Raw genomic sequence first — 23652 nt, forward strand, 5'->3', positions numbered from 1 at the left:
CGAGCCTATTCAGGCTATTCAGCCAAGTAGAAGCCAATACGTTTAAAGCTCACAAGCAGCATATCAGCCACGACAATACCCGCGGGCATCACTCCCAAATTAACAAAGATGCGTGTAAGTTCATGAAGATTTGGCCTCAACAAGGCATATCGATAATAGCACATAATATACAGTCGCGCCAAGCTACAGTATAAGCCTTACCGCCGGCGCGTATACATAGCATCGTGTCTTTTCTTTTTTTCTCCCCTTTACTTCTAAGAGCTCCTCCGTTCCCATTGGTTTATCTACAATTACTCCTTCGACGACCTCTTGTCTCTCCGCTTGCCGTGGTTGCGAGGCCGTGGTGTCACAACCCACTTGTTGACATTGTGCGTGCGGCGAGTCTTGTAACCGCTCTTGGTCTAAACGGGAATATATTATTAGCCACTTGTCCATTATCTAGGAGAATAGATTTCTCAACTTACCGGTCGGCCCCAAGGCGTCACGGGGTGACGATTACCCTTTGACTTTCCTCGACCACCACCGTGAGGGTGATCAACTATCGACATCGATTAATCATGTAATTTCGGTAGACGGGAAAAGAGGGACCAATTACCTTTGTTCATCGCCACACCACGAACGGTTGGTCGGATGTTCAACCACCGGCTTCGACCAGCCTTACCCAGCTGGCGGTAATGGTGGTGAACATTGCTGGAAACTCCAATGGTGGCGCATGCATCTTTGCTCACGCGACGGACTTCGCCACTCTGGAGCCGGACCTCGACATACTTGCCCGTCATGATCTTGGTACCGTCGTCTTTTGTCTCTTCATTCTTGTTCACTACTGTGGCAGATGTGCCTGCACTCCTGCAGAACACAGCACCTCTCTTTGCCGCTGATCCGACACAGAACACAGTTGTGCCAACGGGAATCATATGCATCGGCAAGCAGTTTCCTCGGAAAGCAGTTTTGGCTGCAAGGATACCTGGATCAATAACACCACCCATGCTGTCGAGCAGATCCTGAGGGATACCAGCACGATAACTGTGGACAATGTCACCGGCTCTTAGTCCATCTGCAGCAATGATGTACGACTTGCGTCCGGTAGCTTGCTCCGTGACCAGGGCAATGTGAGCACTGCGTCCAGGGTCGTATTCGATCCGCTCTACCAAGTGTGGCCCAGGGCGCCATCGTATGAAGTCGACAGTCCGTATTCTTCTCTTAGCACCTCCTCCTCGGTGTCTTACGGTAATTCTACCATAAACGTTTCGTCCTCCCTTGCCCTGGCCCTTTTTCGGAATCGTCAGAGGGAGGAACGGTCGTCCCTTCCAGAGGTGATCGTTTATCGGTCTTCGCAGATGTCGTACACCCGGCGTCCTGGGCTTATAAGTGCGCAGCATAACAGATCCGCTTGACTGCCTTTCGCTGCTAGCCGGCGTCTCAGTGGCACGCCCGCCAGCAGTAGAACCAGCTTTGGCCTTTGTTGCATAACCCCTCAGTGACAGATTGCTGAACGCCGAAAGGAGCTGGCGGCTGCTAAGAGCCGGAGCAATGGATAGTCTTGGTTTGAGCATTTTCGAAACTCTGTCTAAGTTTGCAGAGAAGAAATTCTAGATATTGAGGGGAATAATTTCCTATCTTGTTCGATTCGCATTTGGCGGGGAGTAAGAGAAACGTTCTATGCGCACAACGGCTCACAGCCCAGCAATTGGCCCAGAGCAGCCTCGTAAAATCGTAATTGCAGTGCCCCAGGAGCTGGAGATGACGGTCCCCAACGGCTCAGAAATCTCCAAGCGCCGTGCCTGTCGTGGTCGGGCAGATGGGCTTGGTCGTCGCAAATCGGACGACTGTCGTGCCTCTCTGGCTGGTCCCTCGTTGAAATTTCAACGGAGCCATGAAAAACGTTATGCCGGAGGAACGAGGAAGATGATTAGCTAAGCTGGGCTATCCCGCTCTAGCCTCTTTGTGCTCGGTAGGTGCTCTTGTGCCTCTCGCTAAAAGTGCTGGTAGCTGCAGAGCTCTAGTGCCTGCTCGCCGCACAGGCCGGGGCGCGACCAGCCACAAACCAAAGCCCTTTCATTTTTTTCAGCCACCAGCCACCGGCCAATGGCTTGTGCTCCCGCGCGACCTCGTCCTGCCCGCGGCGCGTTGGGCCAATCAGCGCCCCGTTGCCCCGCGGTTGCTACTGTTGACATTGGATTTTTCAAGGCCGCCCACCCCCGGCCCCGCGAGCAGCCGCCAAACGTCGCGTTGTGAGTCGTCGGTTTCGCTCACGTCTCGCATCCACTCGTCGCCCGCCCGCTTCTGCCTGCAGTACAATACAGCATCAGCACCCAAGCTTGGTAGCCTTTGCGGAAGCTCTCTCTTAGCCTTTGTTTTTTTTCTCTTCACTCTCTACACAGCTCAGTATCGATCAGTCCTCCCTCCATATCCATCCAGTCCACTCTTTGAGCCGCGATCCGGCCCTCGTCGCAAGATTGCAGGGCTGTCGACCAGCACCATTTACTGTACGGTATATCTCAGACCAGGCCCATCCCATCCAGCGTCCTTCACCGCTGTCCCGAACAGCTCGCACAACGTCGCTACCTTTTTTTCCTTGTGCCCACTCATCAATTCGAGAAACGCCAGCCCTGGCTAGCACTCACGCTCACACACACGGCATTATATCATAGGCTCTTTTCTTCTTAGCTTGCCAGTATTTTTTCGTGCCGGGCAACCAATTTAATCGCGAGCCACGCCAACTCGTCGAGGTACGTACCAGCCGCGACGGCCCACTCCGCGCTCCCTGGCGGGTTTCTCCTCAAAACACAGCTCATCGCCCTCACCACCATCCTCTTTCGACATACACATTTTGCATCCCCAATCGTACTCTTGATACCCTTTCTGCCGCCTTTCTTTTACACTTGGCCGCCGCAGCTCTACTTGGCACCCGGCCTGAGCATTTTACACAATTTTACGCCAGCCATTGACTCCATCTCTCGCAGTAGCATTCCTGCCACGCTAGACGTGTCGGTTCTTTGATTAGCCTCGCCTTGGAGAGGTCAGTAACATTCCGAGCTCCTTGTCTTAAGATGAATGTCTCAAGGGCATTATTCTCAAACTCCTTTTTTTCTTCGAATCGATCTTTCATTTGACTCCTTCTTTTCTCAACGCGTCCAATGCAGCTAACATGTCCGAGAAAACAGAGCTAGGCCTTGAAGCTGTTTATACGACCACTAACTGTTCATCTCATTTCATAATTTCGAATATGCCTCCTGTGAGTGGCATACATTCGATGCAAAGCTTTGATCTTACGTCTAGGCGTGCTAACGCGATATATAGGGACGACCTCGTACTCGCATCATCTCTAACGAGAATGACGAGAACAGCACCACAACGCGTATGACTAGGGCCAAAGCAGCGGCTCTCCACGTGGACGACTCAGTAGCACCTACCAAGACTGCCCTTCAGACAAAGAAAACGACTGTCAGTGCCATTGCTGGTAACGGAATTAGAAAACGCGCTGCTCTGGGCGATGTCAGCAATGTCAGCAAGGCGGAGGTTGAGGGAAAGAAGACTACAGGAAGCAAGGTTGGATTGGTGTCCAAGGCTGCTCAGCCCACAGGTGTCCAGAAGAGCACTCGCCCTGCAACGACAAGCCGAACAGCTTTGGCCAACAAGGAGGTCAAGAAGCCAGAAGTAAAGAAATCAGGACCCGGTGCTATTGGACCCAAGAGAAAGGTTGGCCCAGCTGCACCCAAGGAAGTTGTACGTCAGGAGGCGGAACCTGCTCGCAAGAAAGCACACGTGGATGTTGAGAGGCGCTCTCGCGCTGAGGTCGCCGAGCCCAAGGCTAAGGCTCCGGCTCCGGCTCCTGACGCTGCTGCCATCAAGGCTGCTGCACAGGCTGCTGCTCAAGCCGAAGCCAAAGCAGCAGAAAAAGCCGAACTTCTTGCCAACATTAAGAGCCTTGACGAGGAGGATTTGGACGACCCTTTGATGGTTGCCGAATATGCCAATGAAATCTTCGACTATTTGAGAGAACTTGAAGTCCGATCGGTTCCTAATGCCGATTATATGTCTCACCAAGACGACCTCGAATGGAAGACGCGAGGAATTCTCGTCGACTGGCTGATTGAGGTCCACACTCGATTTCATTTACTCCCCGAAACCCTATTCCTGGCCGTCAACATTATCGATCGATTCCTCTCCGAAAAGGTTGTCCAGCTCGACCGTCTCCAACTCGTTGGCATCACAGCCATGTTTATAGCCTCCAAGTACGAAGAGGTCCTGTCTCCTCATGTGGAAAACTTCAAGAAGATTGCCGATGATGGCTTCAGCGAGGCTGAAATTTTGAGTGCAGAGCGATTTATCCTTGGCACATTGAATTACGATCTCAGCTATCCTAACCCCATGAACTTCCTCCGCCGAGTTTCAAAGGCAGATAACTACGACATCCAATCACGTACCATTGGCAAGTATCTTACGGAGATCAGCTTGCTGGACCACCGGTTCATGTCATTCCGCCCCAGTCATGTCGCCGCCGCTTCTATGTATCTCGCGCGGCTTATGCTTGATCGTGGCGAGTGGGTAAGTTATACGGTGACTTTGACTTTATGTTATGCTTCACGTCACTAATCTCCATCACAATAGGATCCAACTATCGCCTATTATGCAGGCTACACAGAAGAGGAGGTTGAGCCTGTTGTCAACCTCATGGTTGATTATCTAGCACGACCCCCCATCCATGAAGCATTCTTCAAGAAGTATGCTAGCAAAAAGTTCCTCAAAGGTATTTATTAATAGCTGTTCCATTGACATTCATATCTCATTGCTAACAATGCCCCGCTGCAGCTTCTATTCTATCCCGCCAGTGGGCCAAGAAGAACGCACCTCTATTTGGTATTGAAGATCTCCACCTGTCTTTAGACCAAATTTCATGATCATGACGACGTTGGCTGTCATTCGCATATCTTTTTTTTTTTTTTTTTCACTGGACGTTTTGATTATTGCGAATCTCTTCCGGAATTGGGATACGACTATCACGTTGGACTACGCCATGACCTAATTGTTCAGCAATAGTGAACATGATCACACTATAATTTGTCGCTCTACTTGTGTGCTGCACCAAGCGGTGCTAGATTCTGCATTGTTAGCTGCGACTTGGAAGCATTAGGTCCAGAGGACGTATTGTCTCGGCTACATTGCATCACCATTCTCATTGTTTGATATCTGGCAGGTTATGTCTGCAATTGTCTGGTTTTTCAATATTTCAGCATGGAATTCCGCTTCGCGAGTTATTTTTCTTCTTCCTTTTTTCTTTCGTTTTTGATACAGGCGCCTTGGAGTCATGGGCGATGGAAATGGCACGGTATTGGTTTTGCAGTCTTGGAGTCGGTTTGCTGTGGTGGTCCCGGTAAAGAGTAACCAGGCATTTGGAGAACAGATAGGTCGCGGCAACTGAAGATCTCGGTTGAAGCTGCGCTTCGATCTAATTGGAATGGGCTCTCACGAGCTGTAGCCATTGGAGAGAATCAGAAAATTCGCCCTCGGTCTATTTCGACCTTTGCCAGTCGGACAGGGCATGATAGAAAAAGTGTACAAATATCATGATTGGTTTATGGAAGGGGATTTCAAACAGGAATGAGAATTGAATTGTATGAGACCTAGAACTTTTTACTTTCGGCGTCGTTTTTCGTTCTTCTATTTTGCATCCTAGCTTATGTGCCTGTTCGCTTTGTTACTTGATTGCAGCCGCGTCCATGTTTGTTTGCTCTTACGCAAGACTAGTAATGGTAATTAGATAGCTGGTAACTTTCTGTCATGACAAGATGTGCTGAAAATTAGCGGCGGAAATAACAGCTACCATGTTTGAATTATGAGAAAAAAGTAAGCTTCGTATTTGTTGATGAATCTCTTCATTGGAAAGACCACTGTGACGGAGTCAGTATGATAATAAGTATTAATAGACTATTGTCTCTTTTCACGCTTCGTTTTGCTGCGCCACAGTGAATGCGAGCATCAGCCACATGTCCTGTTTCGTGTCGCTTGTGGCTGCTTTCGCCGCTATCAAGCCTAGTAGCTTCAACTACGCCGTTACATATTTCACTGTCACTTCATCAACCGCATCTTCAAAAGAACTTCAAACCAAAACCGCCATAACACCGCCAACGTTGTAGCTTTCATCCAATTGACCTCTACACGCGTAAATTGGTCTTATAGGCTTCACATTGTCACATCCTCACTGAGTCAATCCGACGGTCACGCGCGCCTTCTCCCCAGCCTCCCTACCTGCTTCGGCGAGAGAGCCAAAACAAGGCTCAGTTGAGTCACGCAGTCATGGCACCAATTTTGAGACCGCGAGTGAACCTATCCAAAGATAGATTCCCAGAGTACTTTAATAGCTTGAGGAGTCAGCCATACACGGACCCAAATTCATCAAGGGCGGCTGGGCCTTTGAAGTAGGTGGTATTCTGCTGCCAGAAGTTACAAGGTCTAATATGGCATCTAGTTTAAGATCGATTGCATGGAACCCTCCTGGAACTCTAGTTGCTACTGGCTCGGCAGATAGGACTTTACGAGTCTGTGAGTTGGCATGCCTGCAGTGAACGAATGCGAGGGTGACGGGACTGACGCGCGTTGAAGGGAATCCAGAGAAGCCTAATGTCAAGTTTTCAACAGAGCTCAAGGGTCACGCAGCAGGGATCGAAAAAGTCGCGTTCAATCCCACAAAGGACGCAGAGTTGTGCAGTTTGAGCAGCGATGGCGTGGTGAGGTTTTGGGATGTCCGGACTAAGGCTTGTTTCAATGAAGTCACTGATCTTGGTGATGCCATGACGCTTGTCTGGGCCCCGGATGGGCAGACGTTGCTTGTAGGAAACAGGGTATGTCTCTCTCCTTTTCTTTATTCCCATTGGCGTAGATCATGCTCGTTCAGGAATGGCTCACGCATTCATACAAAGTCGGATAATATCTTTGTCTTATCGCCGACGCAAAAAACTCCCTTGGCCTCACATCAACAAATGGTACAGACAAATCAAATCGCCTTCTGCTGGAGTGGCAAGAAGATATTCGTCACTACATCGGAAGGACAGATTCGGATTCTCTCTTACCCTGAGTTCGAACCGGTGCTGCACCTGGGAGATGGCGACAACGCTACGGAGTTTACGCTCAAGGGTCATACCGCGTCATGCCTGGCCGCCGAGTTGCAGCCGATGGGCAGGTATCTTGCCACAGGAGGATCCAACTCCATTATTTCATTATGGGACACTACGGACTGGCTATGTCAAAGGACGATTACAAGGATGACAGGCCCCGTAAGGAGCATAAGTAAGTCCATGGAACGGCTGGCTAATAATCGCGACTATATTTGATGAGACTACTCAGGGTTTAATGCTTACATGGTTACGTAGGTTTCACGTTTGATGGAAGTTATGTCGTTGGCGGCAGTGATGAAGGTAAGTTAGTCAAAGGATAGTACAGTTATAGTGGCGGCTACTTTTGCTTTGAATAGGCATTGGCGGCTCGATTCAACGCCGTTGTATTGGCTGGTAAAGTTCTGGACGCTCTGCTAATCCCATCTTTCCTAATAGGCAACGGACTTGAAGTGACGCATGTCGAGACGGGGGAACACGTCCATACTTTCAAGACGGCCGGCTCATGCCCGGTGGTGGCTTGGGCACCGACCCGCTACTGTTTGGCGTATAGCGATCTTGGAGTCTTGCGAATTGTGGGGGTAGATCTCGACAGAAAGTAAGCAGCCATGATACTAGCAGTAGTGAGTTGGAGAGAAAGGGGTGGGAGAACAATAGCCTCATATTTGCCTTGCCTTCTTCTTCTTTTTTTATTTTTTATTTTTTATTTTTATAATCCCTCTCATTGTGGCTTTTTCTCCAAAATTCGGGGATATACAAGATTGGGCTAGAACCACTTGATTTACATGCAAATTAGCTTGGAGTCTTTGGCAGAAATAGTGTACATCGCTTGGATATAGTGTGCAGTTATTTAGATCTGGATAAAGCATCTCGACGGTGTGGCGGCCTTGTGCAATATATATATATTTAAACAAAAATCTCCTGATATTGAATGAATTTAGAACATGTATATAACTCACGGGATGAAGAGCTCCGGCTAGGCAAAGCAGAGCTGGAGATAATAATCTCGATGGATTGTCAAACGAAACACGAATAGAGATGAGCTGTTGAGACGTTACAGGACATAGAGAAGGAGGATGACTTACCATCCGCGCCTGCCAGGCAACAAGTAGACTGCAGCAACATGTTTTGAAAGCAAGTTAGGGGTATTTTTCCTTGGACATCAGAGATTGTGCTTCCATACGCGATATGTAGTGTTTTCCTGTTTTGACAAACAGAGATAGACATGGATAGATTTGGCTGTCGGCCAAAATGGCTGTTCTATGTTGTTGCCGTATTATAGAGCTCATCAAAGACATAGCCCAGTAAAATTGATATTTATTAGCTAATTATATAACAACTTAATTTGATCATTTTTATTATCTACCTATTACGGATTGATATTCTATTTACACTCAAGACTGTTTCTTTTTATGTATACCAACGTGCTATAGAGCGTCTTATTAGTCTCCGCCCCCACATTTCGTTTGGAGGGTGCCTAGTAGTCTAGTAATCATCCTCCAAGCCATTGCTATGCAAGCTCTTTGTAAGCAACTGGCTCCATTTTTATTGCCAACTTTTGAGCACGCAGACTCAGGCTATGCACTCCGTACTGGGAACAATGATGGGTATTTCCGCCCGCAGGGCAAAAACTCCGCAATTTTCGAAAGGAAATCTATATGGCTACAGGCATGGCAGCTTTGTTGGGAAAACTTGCTCATCAGAAAAGAAAAAATAAATAAAAAAACAGGAAATAGTAAGCCCAATAGGATCCCCCTTTCAGGCTTGTCTGTAAAATGAGTAGTAATACTAACGCTTGGCATGAGAATACTGCAAGTAGATAGTCATAGGACTGCCCATCAGGGATGTTTGTATATAACCAGATGCCAGACTAGGGCTGGCCTGGCTGGTCTAAGGAAGATAATTGGAGACTTTCGGTTCTTCTCCTCCGGAAGAAACGTGGGCGAGATGCTAGGTCTTACATATAGTAGTAGGTACGGAGTATTAGAGAGAACATTGAAGTTCAGATGGCGCACTCCGATCAAATACTGGAGCCCCGAATTTTTGGCAGTTTCCGGCTCTCTGCAGCAAATAGACCCAGCACCTACTCTCAGGGTATCTCGAATCGGACGCTGACGTTATATACCTACCTACCTAGGTATCATGTATGTACTTCATACTAATCTGATAGTACTCGGCAAAGGGTTGGGGGGGAGATCGTACGACATGTATGGGGGTATGGAAGTAACAGGCGATAGATAGCATATGCGGAGCAGTCCTAGTCAGGTGTCCCGGGGGAATGTCAACAGGCACCGGGTTTGTCGAGAAAAAGATTTATTTATAGAAGCTTTTCAAGGTTCTGATGGGCCAGGCCGGCGGCCAAACCGGCAGCTATATGTGAGATAGCTGGTTATTAACCACAATCGGCCTCTGGGGTCGAGCACTTGGGTTAAGGCTGAGTGGGGTGGTATTTTTCGTTTCGAACCCTCTTGCCATCATCCAGGCGCGTTTTGTTTCTGTTTGTGGTACTTGGCGTGTTGGGCTCTCTGCCTACGAATATCATGCAGACTACAACGTCTAATTGGTACATTATGGTATCTCTCTCTATATATATTAGTACCTATGTATGTATATATATATACTAGTTTATATATATAGGTAGGTATATATATATATATACCTGTGCTACTTGTACGTGGAGAGGGAGAGATGGGGAAACAAGGCCATCAGTCGTCTGAAACAAAACCTGAGCAGAAAGACAAACTAACGTATAAACATCGACCCCAGCTGATCGTGCTCTTCACCGACCTCCACCACCAAAGCAAGAGGTGGCCGCTGATGCTGCTATGCCCCGTTTGGGCCATGATGTCGGGCGGATAACTCCGTAGACCCAGACAAGTTTATGCAATCAAGCACACCTTTCGGAGGTGCTAGCAGTATCCGAATACGCCTGTGCATGTGGCGCGCTAGAACGGTGAACCGAGACTGTTGATATGCCTGTGTCCAATGGCTTTATCCATCGTTTGCTTTTAGTCTCTTGGTGGCTTCCTCAGTGTCGTTTCTTCATTTTGCCCAGTATAAGTATTTGGAATAGATTTTATCATCTGCAATGAGGGCGAAGCCAACGAGCTGCTCTCCAGCCCAGGTGTAAGTTATTACCTCTTTAGGCATGCGGTGACTAGGGCTCTTCTGTGACGGGTCTCTCTCCTGTGGCGAGTCTTGGCACATCCCAATCCCAAAGGCAAGGCCGCAAATCTTCTCACCTTCGGGCTGGAAGAGCCGGATTAGGTAGGTGACTCCTGTTTGTCTTGTCCATCACTTCTGGGGAGACGGCATTGACTCCACGTGCGTTACCGAAACCCCAAACGCTACTACTGTAGAGGAAACCCAAAGCAGGGTGAGAAACTAAAGAAGTGCGCAAGAAGCCAAAAAGAACGCTGCAATGGCTGCAATAGCACGCAATAAAGGCCCGACGATGCAGGCTTGCCCCCAGCTCCGTGCATGTTCCTCACCTAATAGTCGTTTTCTCCTTGCAGAACCTGCAAAGCAACCTCAGCAGCCACGTAGCCGAGACCTGGCACAGGGCAGGGGGCACAACAGAGAAGACTTGCCCTGGTCCTGGTCCCTTGGCGCTGGGCCATTGTTCGGAACCCCAAGCTCCCCTACATCTATTGCCAAATAGGGCCTATTTCCTCGGTGCCGGAGCAGGTCGGGATCAGGCCCAGGGCCAGCTGCTCAGCAGGGTGCGCGGTGCATGCCGCCTGCCGGTGGGGAGATGTGCCCTTTCGAAACGGCAGCCGGAATTTGGAATAATGAGCTGTGCTTTGCTTGCTGCATTTGCCTCCAATGCCGGCGCGCTAAGCACTCGGCTGATCGCAAAGTCCTGCCGTGGGATCTTATCAGAGAGTTGCATGCAGTATTGGACCGTGGCGAGTGGTGCCGGATCAGGCAATTGGACGCCTCCATTCTGTGCCCAACGTTCGACGACGGCTGTGGCAGACGCGCAGTAACGATGATTCAACGGCGCCGCCAGTGGTGCAAATGATTCCAACGATGCCAACGCCAAACATGCGGAACAGGCTACTCCGTCGATCCAGCCTGCCTTAGCCTGCCTCGGGCTTTCGCCTTGCGAGGACTCGCGTCATGCAGGAGCAGTTCGGAGCGTACGCAAATCGCCTGGAGCCGTTCCATTCGGCTGCTAGCTACATGAGATTATATGGCGGGAGTACCTGTTCCGGCACTGAAGCTGACTCTCGATGCAATGTATCTCCGAAACCAAGGGGTGGTACCTGTACTCCTGGCGATTCTCTAATTCTTTTTTTTTTTTTTTTTTCGCATTTCTTTTATTTTGTTCATTTTTCATTTTTCATTTATTTTTTTTTTTTTTCTTTTCTTTTAAAATTTGTCTCGTTTCTTATTAACCCCGTCACCCCCCCACCGAAGCGGCCGCGAACTGGCTCCGTCATAGACGCACGAAGGAACAGCACAAGATAGCCTACATTTAATCATACAACTACGTAGTAGTGACTTGGCAGACACAAAGAACGCCTTGTCAAGTTTTGAGCCATGGCAATCGCTCAAAGGTTTTGTCCGTCGGCGGAGTGAGAGCCTCCGGCCTGGGGAATAACCAACCCGCCACCAAAACAGCATCGCCACTCGACTCTTCGACACGGCACTTAGACGCCGTCTGAGGAGGGAGAGCAGCAACTTTGGATCCTGATACCCGACTCAGCCGGTCAGATTTGGCAGCGAGAAGCAATTGGAGAAAAACAGGCTGATCTGATAAACAACTCTGGGGACTCGGCGGCGTCGTCATTGCCGCTACTGCGCCTTCGCAGCATGGCCGGCATTCCCCACTAACCACGAGCGCGATAGGAACTGGAGCTGGAACAGAAGCTGGAGCTAGAAGGGGACTGGATGCTGATGCTGACCGGCACCAGGCCGCAAGTATGCACAATCGCTAGAACGAGTACGGAATCCTCCGTCTTCCCTTTTCTCTCTGCTGGGCTGTGCCTTGATCTCTGCAGACCGGCATCCCCATCGATCCATCACGTTATTGGAGGTGAGGGGCCGAATAACGTGACAGACCAGGGGATTCGAGGCAGAGATGGAGATTGAGAGGAGAGCAAGGGGGGCCGGACCCTCGCCAAACCTGCGACTAGCCAGTCCGTCTCTTTCGCAAGCTTTCCCAAAAGTCTGGCAAATGGGCGCCCCGTCGAGCCAGAAAACCAATCTGTCGTTGTCTTCTGATCCCAGCACAGTTCGCCGCTCCAGCGCCTTCTCAGCATGCGTCGCAGTCTGCTCGCGCTACCATCGGGGCCCTAGACCAAGCAGGCGCGCCACCCAGATGGGCTGGGCTTAGTCGTAGCACACTCTGGCACTTGGTCCATGGGGTTGCTTTGGCTGTCGAATGAATGGATGGGCGAGGCATGAAGAGGGGCCGCATCTTTAGCTTTGGCCATTAAGTTTTGGGGTGGAGGGGTGCCATGCTGACGGCTTCTGCTGCGCTGATCCTCTGGGCCCTGCTAATTTAACCCTCCATCTCTGCGCTGCGAGTGCTTTTTGGGCACTGGTGCCAACGCTGTAGGTGCCAATAGCACTGCGGCGCTTGTAGATACGTGTGTACATGGTATACTACTGCTGCTACTGTCCTGTGGCTTGCGGCAGGGGACTGTTCCGAGGAAGATGGGTGCCAGAACCGGAGTTCGGACTTGGTACCTGGTACTTGGGGGGCACAGAGCCTCACCGTTGTCAACTTGGCGTGCCCCACGTGGGCCTGCACACAATGAGCCCAGCATGTGCCTAATTATAGCAGCAGCAGGCCATTAATAATACGGCCCCTGACGTAGACTCGCGGTACAGGGTACCTGGCCGGAACCCCGAGTCGATGGCGTCCCCTCTACGGTACCTAGCCGAACGCGCCGCTGGCGATTAGCTGCTACCTAGTAATTGCACGCTGCCTGCACGAGCTACGGGATTTGGGCCCCCCCGACGATGCGGAATAGCGGCCATCCTGACCTGGACTTGTATTCACCCCAACGACGGCCGCTTCACAATCCGGCTTGCTCTCCGCATCCACAACACTTGGCAGTCTCGCCAACGGCTGTCTCTGCATTTTATCCGCTACATCTTGCTCGCATAGTTGAGCTGTTTGTTCATCGTTCCTTGAACCTCTACTTTCCTTTTTTTCCCTTATCTTTTTCCCCTTCCTTCGTCTCTTCCCTCGGTCCTCGCGCTCGCCCTCCCCTGTCGACCGACTAAATCATCCATCCTTCTCGAGTGGACGGTAATAGCGCAAGGGCCTTTTGGAAACTTGGGAACCGGTACGGGTGGATTCGAGAAAAATTCTCAAGGGCTACCAGCAACGACACACCATCCGCAGCGCCTCCTGCGCCGTCCATCATCGCCAGACCTTCGCCATGCCCGAATCCTCGGACAACGGCTCGTCGAGCAACGGCGGCAACCAGAACAGCCCCCACGACGACAACGCCGCGCCTCGCGATGCGCACCCGGACAACGCCAGCGTTCCCAAGCCCAAGCGCCTCGCCTGCATGATCTGCCGGAAACGCAAGCTCAAGTGCGATGGTATCCGGCCCAGCTGCAGCACCTGCTCGCGACTCGGACACAACTGCGCCTATGACGAGCAGCGGAGGAAGAGCGGCCCCAAGCGTGGCTATGTCAAGGCGCTGGAGGAACGATTGAGTGAGAATCCCCGCCAGCACCCTTTTTGATTCGGTTTCTGTTTCTGTTTCTTTGTCGACATCCTGTGCGATTTGAAATTCCATACATCTAGAGATGCACGGCGAGATGGGGGATCGTCGTGATGATGGCCCAGATGGTGATGAAAATGACCATGATTATTGGCGGTGGCGGCATGGTGACGAAGGTAGCGACACTCGTGGTGCAAGGGGCTAACTGGCGTGTGCAGAGCAAGTCGAGACGTTGTTAAAGACCCAGGAGCCAGCAGCCAAGAGCCCGACGAAAGGCATGCCCATCCAAATCCCCAACGCCAATACCCAGACAAATGGAAACCCTGCGATGCCCATGCCCACCCCCAACATGGGGCTCGGTGGTGAAGAACGCTGGCACTTCAACAATGGCGAGTCGCCTCAGCAAGGACCTATGGACGACTTCAACTTCAATGCCAACATGGGCATGCCCGTCAACAACATGCCTGGAAATTTCACCTGGGAGATGATTGGCCTGGGCCTGGAAGAACCGCTGCCGCCGCAGGAAACTATTGATGAGTTGCACCAAATCTATTTTGAAAAGGTCCATCCATCGATGCCCATGATACACAGATACCGATACCTTGCCGCAATGAACTTGTATGTCTTAAGTCTCCAAAAAGAAATATCCTTCCCCTTCATCAATTGTCTGAGACAGACACCTCTGGGTCCTCTTCACAAACTTTGATGGGGCGAGGATCTAAGACAAAAACCACGAGAATAGAAATGGCTCACAATTTTGCAGGGCACCAAGTCAGCGACCACCAGTCTGTTTACGATACGCCATGTGGACATTGTCGTGCTCCATCTCGGAAAAGTACTCAGACCTGAAGGATCTGTTTTACCAGAGAGCACGCAAGTACGTCGAGGCCGATTACATGAAAGGCTTTGGAGAGCACATGATTTCTATTGCTCATTGCCAGACACACATCCTGCTGTCGAGCTATGAGATAAAGATGATGTACTTTCCTAGAGCCTGGATCAACACGGGCTCTGCTGTCCGCCTCGCACAAATGTAGGCCTTTTTTACCTGCTCCTGTATACCAAATCAGGAAGCCGTCGTAAGCTAACAAGATATATAGGATTGGATTGCACCGAATAGATGGCAGTGGCTTGGATGTAAAACAGTGCCTACCACCACCCAAGGACTGGACTGAAACCGAGGAGCGAAGACGAACGTTTTGGATGGCCTTTTGTGAGGACCGCTATGCGAGCATTGGCACTGGCTGGCCCATGACCATCGACGAAAGGGACATCAAGACCAACATGCCATCATCAGACGAAGCCTTCGACATGAGCCGCCCAGAGCAGACGTTGACTTTGGAAGAGTCCACGAACCCATCCGGAGCCGGCAAGCTATCATCCTTTGGCGGCATTGTCCTCATGGCCAGTCTCTTCGGCCGGAACTTGATTCACTTGCACCGCCCAGACGACGACGACCAGGACCATGACATCAACGGCCCCTTTTGGAAACGCCACCGCCAGATGGACCACATCATCCTCAACACTTCTCTTTGCTTGCCGTCTCACCTCAAGCTCCCTGCCGGGCTGAACAATGCCAATGTCATCTTCACAAACATGAGCATCCACACTTCAACCATTTGTCTACACCAGGCGGCCATCTTCAAGGCGGAATCAAACAAGCTTCCGGCATCCGTCAGTGCTGAGAGTAAGATCCGATGCATAACTGCGGCCAACGAGATTGCCAGCATCATGAGGACAATATCACACATGGATTTGTCTGCGGTTAGTTTATCCTTCTTCGCATACTTGCACATCAAAATGTTTATGATACTAATACCAAAGGGACTGTAGATGAACCCATTCATTGCCTTCTGCCTCTACGTCTCTGCCAGAGTATTTGTGCAGTATCTTAAGAGCAAGCCTGATGACGCGCAGACCATTGATTCGCTGCGTTTTCTCATCTCTGCTATGAACGCGTTGAAGCGACGGAACCCCCTGACCGAGTCTTTTCTGGTTCAACTAGATGTGGACTTCGAAGCGCTAGCAGTAAAGATTCCCACTTTGAGGGGCGCATTCCCTCGTCCCAACGACAGTGTAAGTTTTCCCTTCCTCATCTGCACCCACTCTCCTTCTCGTTCCTTCAAGAAGGAAGGGAAGAGCTTCAGCTTTTCCAGTGGAGGTGGTCATCTTACTAACACCAATTGTAGCCTACTGAAGCACCCAAGGGGCTTCCCGTACGAGCTGGAGCTGTTTGCGACGATCCAGAGGGTGTCAAGGGCATACTAGCCTACCGAAACGAATGCCACTTCATGAAGACGACTGGAGATAACGGCAACCTTGCCACCGCTCCCGATATCACGGAACCGACTACTGACAGTCAGAGCATGTCGACATCGAACTCTAACAACTTTGGAAATGGAGCGTGGCTCTCTAGTGACCAGCAAATGCACGTCTTGACCCCCAACTCCGGCAGCATGTATGAAAAGAATGTTCCTGGAAGCGGTGGGCTGTCCGGCTTCGGCGATGGGTTAGACCAAGATACATCCGGCTCACCGGGTGTTCAATCAGCTGGACGTACTCCTAACTCGAGCGGCGGCACATCTGAAGCACGACCTCCTCACCTTGGGCCCGGCCAAATGTCCAACAGCGCGTCGGGGCATGATTCATTCCGAGCAAGCCCTATTTCACCACAGCAGACGATGATGAACCACGGGGGCATGGATAACAACGGCGCCCAAGGATTCTATGGTGATCCTAACAGCTTTACCATGGCTTCCGGCATGGGAATGCCGCAAACACCTTATGGCATGTCAAATGGATGGGCAGGGCTGACTGGGCCAGCCGCCGGGATGCAACCAGTAGGAGGAGAGGGCGTCCTCAGGGCGCTGATGAACATGGGGCCCATGGACGCCATGGATCTATCATCATGGGACTCTGGCAACCCCCACTAAGCTGACATATAATATATACACATGCATATGCGCGCATACGCATACTTACACGTACACAAAAACGTCAAGTTTCAAGAAAACAAAATATAGCCTTGTGGTATGATTGGTTTAGGGAGAGAATAGGGGCATTATTTTCTTTTCTTTTTCCTTTTTTCTCTCATTTTCTCTCATTTCTTTCTCATTTCATTTATTCTGGGATATCTTCCTCATGGGGGAGAAAAAAAACATCTATTTCGGCAGGTCTACATGGTCATACTCTCGCTTTACGGTTTAAACGCTGTCTGTGATTTTGACGGATTTTTGGATGATTGGACGATATTACGGCGTTTTATTTTATGGCACTGGGCGAATCAGGATGTCCGATTTATTATTTACCCCCCCTTTATCCATCTTCTTTAAATCTACTCCTATCCTTATGTACTCTCCCCCTTTCTCTTTTCTTTCAACCTTACCCTTTCGCCGCATTTTGTTTTTATTTTGGCTAATGCTTTGTACTTCTTTTCGCTCCATTTGTACCAACTTGTAAGAGTACATGCACGAAATCTTGCGAGTTTGGAAAGGGATTTTGGTGGCGGCAGGATGAAGGACGGCACCAAACAAAACTCTTTTTTAGTTTAATACCCAGCAATGACGAATATCTCCTTGCAACATGGCTCTTTTTTTTTCCCCGCTGTTATTTGAAGTCTTGGTCTTGTTTCCATCTTTTATCCTGGATCTCGACTTTATATATGTTTTGATTAACTACGTGTGAATGCAATGATTTCGTCTTGGGTATGATGCTATATACACGATCTTGCAGTGTTCTTCTTAGTGATTTGATGTGCGTGGCATTATGTCAACGGAACAGCTTTTTGGGTCTAGTCAGCATGATGCGTAAGTACCTAAATAAATAAAGTAGATTGACTTGATGAGATGAGACGAGATGAGATAGGACGAAATAAAAGGCTTTTTGTCTGATGATAATTGACAAGGCTGGTTGAATGAGCTTGTATAGTACCTACTACTACCTAGGTACCTAGGCAGGTAGCGAAGAAAGTGGCCCGTGCACGCGTCGCCGCCCTTTTCTGCCCGCCTCCCCGCCAAAACCCCTCCTCCACATCGCAAAGGGCAGCAAAAGGGCCTTAAAGCAGCGGCCATACCAACAACTGCTGTAAGTGGAAGAGACTTGAAGCCCGTATCATGGGCAAGTTGACAGAATAAAAAGCCACTCCTCCAATTTGCTCTTATAAAAAGCTTTTTTTGCTATTGATTGGTGGGAGTCCGACTCCCTTTACACCGTTTTCCGCTCTTTCTTCCTCCCACACGCCCTTCACCTCATCATGGCGGTGTCGGGAGGTCCATTTGCGGCTTCGTCTGGACCCGGAGGAGGACACTTTCTAGGCGTGGGGATGGATTACACAGTGGTGGAGATGGGAGGGTATTCAGGGCTTGGGGAAGCGGCTTATCACCACCATGCTGCTGCGAATGCTGGTGTTAACGGTGGAGATGGTAGCGGCGGTGATGGGAGAGGCGAAAATGACACCAATGGCAGCAACCAAAACAGTGGCAATGGCAACGACAACGGCAGGCATATGGCTGTGTTGGAACAGGAGAGAAGGCAGAGTGGTGGCTATCGAGATGCCAGGCATGAAAACGTTGTCACACAGCAGCAGCAGAGCCAGAACCAGAACCAGCATCAATATCAACTTCCACCGTCATCAGCCAATCATCACAGCTACTATCACCACTCCCAGCAACAGAGACAAGTTCCATCAGGCCAGTTTGGCATCCTGAAACCCGGCCCCAACTCAGCCAGCATCGCCAGCATCTCAGAAAGCAGTACCCCTGGATTGCAACGCCCAGGGCATTTTGGACGCTACCAGAATGCACCACCAACAGCTGCGGCCACAGCAGTTCCGTATAAACTCGGACAGGCCAAGCTAGTCGTCGACCCTCCCGATCTCCAAGAGTGGCGAGAAAAGCTCTTCCACGTTGACGACATCATCATCCTCACGCACAAGCAGTTCGAGACGTACTTCCCACACATTGACAACGTCTACTCCCACCGCTCGACCCAGCGGTACAAGAGAAAGCCCTTCATATCACACTACTGGGACTGCCGCATGAAAGGCCGGCCACCGGGGACCCCCAAGTCCGACGACCCGGCCAAGAAGAAGCGCAAGCGCAGCGCGCGGGAACGCGACCTGTGCGACGTCAAGATCAAGATCACCGAGTACTTCCCCGACTCTGGGGCCGAGACCGCACTGGACAGGGACGTGGCCGCTGCCATTGCCGCGGGCACGGCTGCCAACGCCGTTGTCAGTACAGGGCAGCGCTTTTGGACCATCCAGCGGGTCAACGGCAATGGAGGCAATGGGAAAGGGGATGGGGTGGCAGGTCCACATCGCCATACGCTGGAGAGAAGCGACGAGATTAAGAAGAGCAGCGTGCAGCGCTTTGTGGCGTTGAGGGATAAGAAGGCTAAGAAACCTCATGTGAGTGAAAAAAGAGACAAAATGGCTCCTTTGTGGAATCGAATGAGTTTGCTGATTGATTTGGTTCACATTTATAGAAGACACCACCTCAGAAGAAGGGTGCCGGCGCTGCACAAGCGACAGTCCGGATGCATAGCAAGGAGGCGGATCTAAAGCTATACGCTGCGAGCTTTTGGTATGTATCAAAATCTTTTTTTACGGTTTCCATACCTCCTCTCGCAAACTTGTCCAGCTAATACCTAGTACTTGTCACACGTAGCCCCTTTTCGCATCGTGTCTGGATTGCCCTCGAGGCTAAAGGCCAGCCGTATCAGTACATCGAGACGGATCCCTTCAAACGTCCTGCTCCTACGCCGCTCCTCGAGGCTAACCCGCGCGGCCGTGTTCCTGCTATTAGGCAGGGAGATTGGGCTTGTTCTGAGAGTGCCGTTATTCTAGAATATGTAAGGGAAAATGGAATCCTGAATTTTTTGCATCAAGATGTGTGTGTTAACATACATCTCTTTCTCTCTTATAATAGTTGGAAGACATATACCCCGATATTCCGCTGTTCCCTTCTGATCCGCGACTGAGAGCTAATTGCCGTCTCTGGATCGACCATGTAAGTCAAAACCACCACCTCCATATATCAGGCAAGTCAATTATAATCTTACTAACCAAACTCTACAAGATCAACACCCTTCTCATCCCCACCTTCTTCTCTCTCCTCAAATCCTCCTCCTCCTCCTCTTCATCCCCTCAAACTGTCATCACTTCCTCCTCACCACCGTCAACATCACCTCCTACCTCCCCTCTCACCCTCCTCCAATCCCATCTCACCGCCCTCGTCCTCGCCGCCGACGAACAAGGCCCTTACTTCCTCGGACCCTCTTTGTCTCTCGTCGACGTCCACTTTGCCCCTTTCGCCCTCCGCCTCAGCCGTATCCTGCGCCACCGCCATCCAAACGCCGTCTTGGTCGATCCTGCCCCGGATACGCGCTGGCGTCGCTGGTTAGAAGCCCTGGAAAGGAATCCACATGTCCAGGCTACGATGTACATGGATGATTTTTACCTTGATACCGCGGATTTGCTGATTCAGACGTCGGGTGAGGGGGATTAATGCAACTGAGGGAGGAGGAAAAACTTATAGCATAAGACTATACATTTCATTTACGAAGCACGGCGTTGGCGTTGGTGCTGGAATTATTTAACCAGGTGGATTAAAGCCATGTACGAGGTTGCTTGAAAAAGAATATTTTAATTATGTACCATATATGTTCGTCTCTGTTCAAAAATCCAAAGTGGTATCGCAGGAAAGAAAAAAAATAAAAAAAAGATAACCCCACGCCATCCGCCCATATATAGTAGTATATGTAGAACACGTTTGATCCCAAAAAGTCCATCTCATAATGCAGGCCGAATTCCCTCTCCAGAATAATAAAAGACAAGGAAAAATTGCCAATCCAGAATAGGTAATAAAATTACAGTCATATAAACACTATTCGGAAGTAGGGCTCCGAAGTTGGGACGTACCAGGATCTCTTCTTCTTCTCCTAATATCTGCCCACTTCTCCCCAAATGTCACAACATCTCCGCTCAACCGAGCCCTGACGCGGCCCTCGCCCAGCTCCTCGAGATCTTTAGTCTCGAGGTATCTCTTCCCGTCACCGTCATCGACGTATTTCTGTGGATCAGGGAGGTAGGCCCAAGAAAATACAGCTCCAAATGCGGCAACCGAGCCAAAGAGGAGAAATATGAGCCCCTGTCGACTTTCACTCTTATACGACTGGTTGATGCCGTATACAATTAGCAGAGAGACAATACTCCCGAATTTGCCTGCCGCTGCAGAGATGCCGTGGCAAGTTGATCGGTAGCACGTGGGGAATATCTCAGCTGGTATGATGAATGTCAGTGTGTTTGCGCCTAGAAGAGACAGATTGATGTTAGTAATGGGTGAACTAAGAGAAATTTGGATTCTCTATTTCTATTGGCAGCTTTCTTACCCATATTGAACATGAAATGGCAAATGGCCACAAACACTACTGTTGCAGGTGCAGCCGCCTCCTGGTGGACTCCGTAATAAACACCTCCGGTGATGATAAAGAGGATGGCTAAAACAAAGAAAGAAACGGTGAGCCATTTCTTGCGCGGGATGCGGTTTGCGAAAAAGATAAAGCAAGCGCTCCCAGCAATAGACGCCAAGGAAACTGTAAGGATATATTGCTTTGTCTGCTGTATTAGCACGTCGTAGATTGTATTACACGGTTGAGTTGGGTCTGTCTGCCATGCTGGGAGTCCCACTTGCGCCCAATGTGGTACTGTTGAGTTGCCGTTGGGCAGCGACGAGTTCCAACATGAGAGTTGGCTGTTGATGGGCGTTGCTTTATGTGTAGCCCACATATCGGCCAGTGTTCCTCTGTTATCGAGCGAGAGACCGTAGAAACTAACGTCCAAAAAGAACCATGCTGCCGATGTTCCCAGCAGATAATACCAGTTTCCATCTCGTATAAAGTAGTTATACAAATCTTCCCTTGAAAACTGGATCGGCATCGGTCCAGAAGAGTTCTCTGGATGCATGCCGTTGGGAGGATTCATTTGCATATTATTGGAAGTGTTGCCCGAAGGGGCACCATAGACACGCTGCGTATTCATAATGGCAACAGCAGGCTTGTTCTTGACCTCAAGACTGTACAGCCCGCAGTCAAACAAGAAGAATCGGAAGATGATGGCCAGCAGAGCCGGCACTGCGCCTGAACCGATGACAATACGCCATATACCGTCAACTGCTTTTCGGCATGCCTCTTCATTTGCAGTATTGAGTCCGCATTGCATCTCTTTGAGCTTGTGGGTGTGGTTGAACCCCAAGAGCACCAATAAGCCGATTATCTGGGCTAGTGCTTGCCCAACGGGCTGCATGAGGAAGACACTGGCGAGCATGCGTGATCTAGATTGAGTGCTGGACCACTCGGAAGTAATCACGGCACTTAATGGATATTCGGCTCCAATACCTAGCAAGATGGCTGGTTAGTCGTAGATGTTCATAATAGGGGGAAAGGGGGGAAGGGGGAAGGGGGGACATGGCGGGGGACGAAGCTTACCGATGCCCATGACGAACCGCCACCAGATGAAAAGACCGAGAAACGATATGTCTCCATAGCCATGGCTGCTGGTAGCTACTCCAATGGTTGATACAATGACAAGCACCAGTTCGATGCCATAGAGGCGAGTGCGACCAAAACGATCGGCAAGGTAACCAAAGAGGACTTGCCCAACGATAGATCCGAAAAGAGTGAAGAAGTTGATGAGGAGACTAGTCCATTCCCCTCCATGCGGCCAGTATACAAAGGCAACTGAAGCGAGGATGACGTTGGTAGAGAATAGATTGTATCTGCAGGAGAATGATTAGTCAGGAGAGGCGTGTAAGCTGCGGTCGGTAGCATAGATAGCAGGAGGAGGAGGAGGAGTAGGCGTATAAGTAGAGAAGACACAAACGTACGAATCGGTAAGGAAGCCCGAGGCGGCAACGCCCCAAATACGGAAGTTCCAAGAGTTTAGGTCCAGCTCGTAGCGCAACTGATGGCGATCCTATATTAAAGGCAAGATGTGTTAGAACTAAAGGGCGCGGGCTCGTGGCAGTGGGAAGACATCCGGTTTGCGCGCGCAGTGGTGGGGCAGTCCCCGTCTTTGGCGATTCGCAAATGCAAGATGCGGTCGCAGCGAGGATGGGGAAGAGAAAAGCTAGCATGGCACGCGTCTGCTGCGTTGCCAGTGTGGAGAGCCGCAGTGGTTGGAAGTGGGATTGTGTGAAGCTGGGACGGGGACATCAGACGCAGAGAAAGGCGATGAAGCGCACGCACGCACCTCTTTGTCCTGGGCCGACAAGGCAGAGCTGTCGAAGCCGAGAAAGCCTCGATTCCGCCGCCCAGAGCCGTGCGCCAGATCCCAGGGCATTGGCCACGGGTTACAGGCTGTGGATGTTGTTCAGAGACGGTGTTTTGGCGGGTGTCTCTCTTGGTAGCCCCGTGGCTCGGTTAAGACAAGAAGCGAGGAGGGGAATATGGGACAAAGCGTTGTTGCTGCTGATGCAATATTGCGACAGAAGAAAAATTGGCGCGATGCCAGCACTACGAGGCCTCGATTGGCATGAGCATCCTAGCTCGGCGAACCGATAAGAGCAAAGAGAGCAAAGAGGGAGAAGAGAGAGAAGAGAGAAAAAGGAGGACGCAGAGACGCTGGTGAGGCGGCGAGGTGGTGAAAAGGAAAGGCGAGGCGAGGCGAGGCGAGGCTTTCTACGACGTGGTGAGTGAGGGCCGAGAAGCCATCATGAAACGCCGCTGTTAAAGATGCGCCTTCTTCAGCAGCGTGATCAAGGCAGAGGAGCAATGCCAAGATCAGGATGCATCTGAGGCTGAAGAAATGAGCTAGTTCTGGAGCACAGCAGCGTCGGCCCAGGGGCCTCGAGCAA

At 50.4% G+C, this 23652-nt stretch overlaps 8 protein-coding genes across 8 annotated transcripts; 6 read left to right on the top strand and 2 right to left on the bottom strand.

Annotated features, from left to right (window-relative positions):
* Window positions 1–109: 109 nt before the first annotated feature.
* On the bottom strand, window positions 110–1857 carry TrAFT101_003406 (mitochondrial 54S ribosomal protein uL2m). Its single transcript, XM_024899001.2, has 3 exons — window positions 596–1857; window positions 465–538; window positions 110–401 (listed from the first exon to the last, which is right to left on the bottom strand). Exons 1-3 carry the CDS (start codon window positions 1551–1553, stop codon window positions 291–293), a joined length of 1143 nt encoding a protein of 380 aa, XP_024766837.2. The 5' UTR covers window positions 1554–1857; the 3' UTR covers window positions 110–290.
* Window positions 1858–2085: 228 nt separating this feature from the next.
* On the top strand, window positions 2086–3177 carry TrAFT101_003407 (uncharacterized protein; the record flags this gene model as incomplete). The annotated part of the gene is made up of 2 exons (XM_066126874.1): window positions 2086–2231; window positions 3165–3177. 2 exons carry the CDS (start codon window positions 2086–2088, stop codon window positions 3175–3177), a joined length of 159 nt encoding a protein of 52 aa, XP_065982981.1.
* A 49-nt stretch (window positions 3178–3226) lies between these two features.
* On the top strand, window positions 3227–4901 carry TrAFT101_003408 (uncharacterized protein; the record flags this gene model as incomplete). The annotated part of the gene is made up of 4 exons (XM_024903223.1): window positions 3227–3235; window positions 3301–4548; window positions 4612–4750; window positions 4813–4901. The coding sequence occupies 4 exons, from the start codon at window positions 3227–3229 to the stop codon at window positions 4899–4901; spliced, it is 1485 nt and encodes a 494-aa protein (XP_024766836.1).
* A 1154-nt stretch (window positions 4902–6055) lies between these two features.
* TrAFT101_003409 (uncharacterized protein) lies at window positions 6056–7999 on the top strand. The gene is made up of 6 exons (XM_024910477.2): window positions 6056–6419; window positions 6470–6543; window positions 6604–6842; window positions 6921–7287; window positions 7371–7415; window positions 7551–7999. The coding sequence occupies exons 1-6, from the start codon at window positions 6298–6300 to the stop codon at window positions 7712–7714; spliced, it is 1011 nt and encodes a 336-aa protein (XP_024766834.1). The 5' UTR covers window positions 6056–6297; the 3' UTR covers window positions 7715–7999.
* A 3353-nt stretch (window positions 8000–11352) lies between these two features.
* Window positions 11353–12453, top strand: TrAFT101_003410 (uncharacterized protein; the record flags this gene model as incomplete). Its single annotated transcript, XM_066126875.1, has 3 exons — window positions 11353–11376; window positions 11967–12038; window positions 12178–12453. The coding sequence occupies 3 exons, from the start codon at window positions 11353–11355 to the stop codon at window positions 12451–12453; spliced, it is 372 nt and encodes a 123-aa protein (XP_065982982.1).
* A 650-nt stretch (window positions 12454–13103) lies between these two features.
* On the top strand, window positions 13104–17677 carry TrAFT101_012009 (uncharacterized protein). The gene is made up of 6 exons (XM_024903246.2): window positions 13104–13793; window positions 14020–14419; window positions 14565–14834; window positions 14902–15565; window positions 15635–15877; window positions 15991–17677. Exons 1-6 carry the CDS (start codon window positions 13511–13513, stop codon window positions 16732–16734), a joined length of 2604 nt encoding a protein of 867 aa, XP_024766832.1. The 5' UTR covers window positions 13104–13510; the 3' UTR covers window positions 16735–17677.
* Window positions 17678–17851: 174 nt separating this feature from the next.
* TrAFT101_003411 (uncharacterized protein) lies at window positions 17852–20525 on the top strand. The gene is made up of 5 exons (XM_024899013.2): window positions 17852–19208; window positions 19286–19383; window positions 19468–19651; window positions 19729–19809; window positions 19879–20525. Exons 1-5 carry the CDS (start codon window positions 18054–18056, stop codon window positions 20305–20307), a joined length of 1947 nt encoding a protein of 648 aa, XP_024766831.2. The 5' UTR covers window positions 17852–18053; the 3' UTR covers window positions 20308–20525.
* On the bottom strand, window positions 20400–23601 carry TrAFT101_003412 (uncharacterized protein). Its single transcript, XM_024898913.2, has 5 exons — window positions 23049–23601; window positions 22684–22772; window positions 22286–22575; window positions 21191–22195; window positions 20400–21110 (listed from the first exon to the last, which is right to left on the bottom strand). The coding sequence occupies exons 1-5, from the start codon at window positions 23136–23138 to the stop codon at window positions 20686–20688; spliced, it is 1899 nt and encodes a 632-aa protein (XP_024766830.1). The 5' UTR covers window positions 23139–23601; the 3' UTR covers window positions 20400–20685.
* Window positions 23602–23652: the final 51 nt, after the last annotated feature.

The sequence above is a fragment of the Trichoderma asperellum genome, chromosome 2 (genome assembly GCF_020647865.1).
Source record: "Trichoderma asperellum chromosome 2, complete sequence".
Taxonomy (NCBI): Eukaryota; Fungi; Ascomycota; class Sordariomycetes; order Hypocreales; family Hypocreaceae; genus Trichoderma; species Trichoderma asperellum.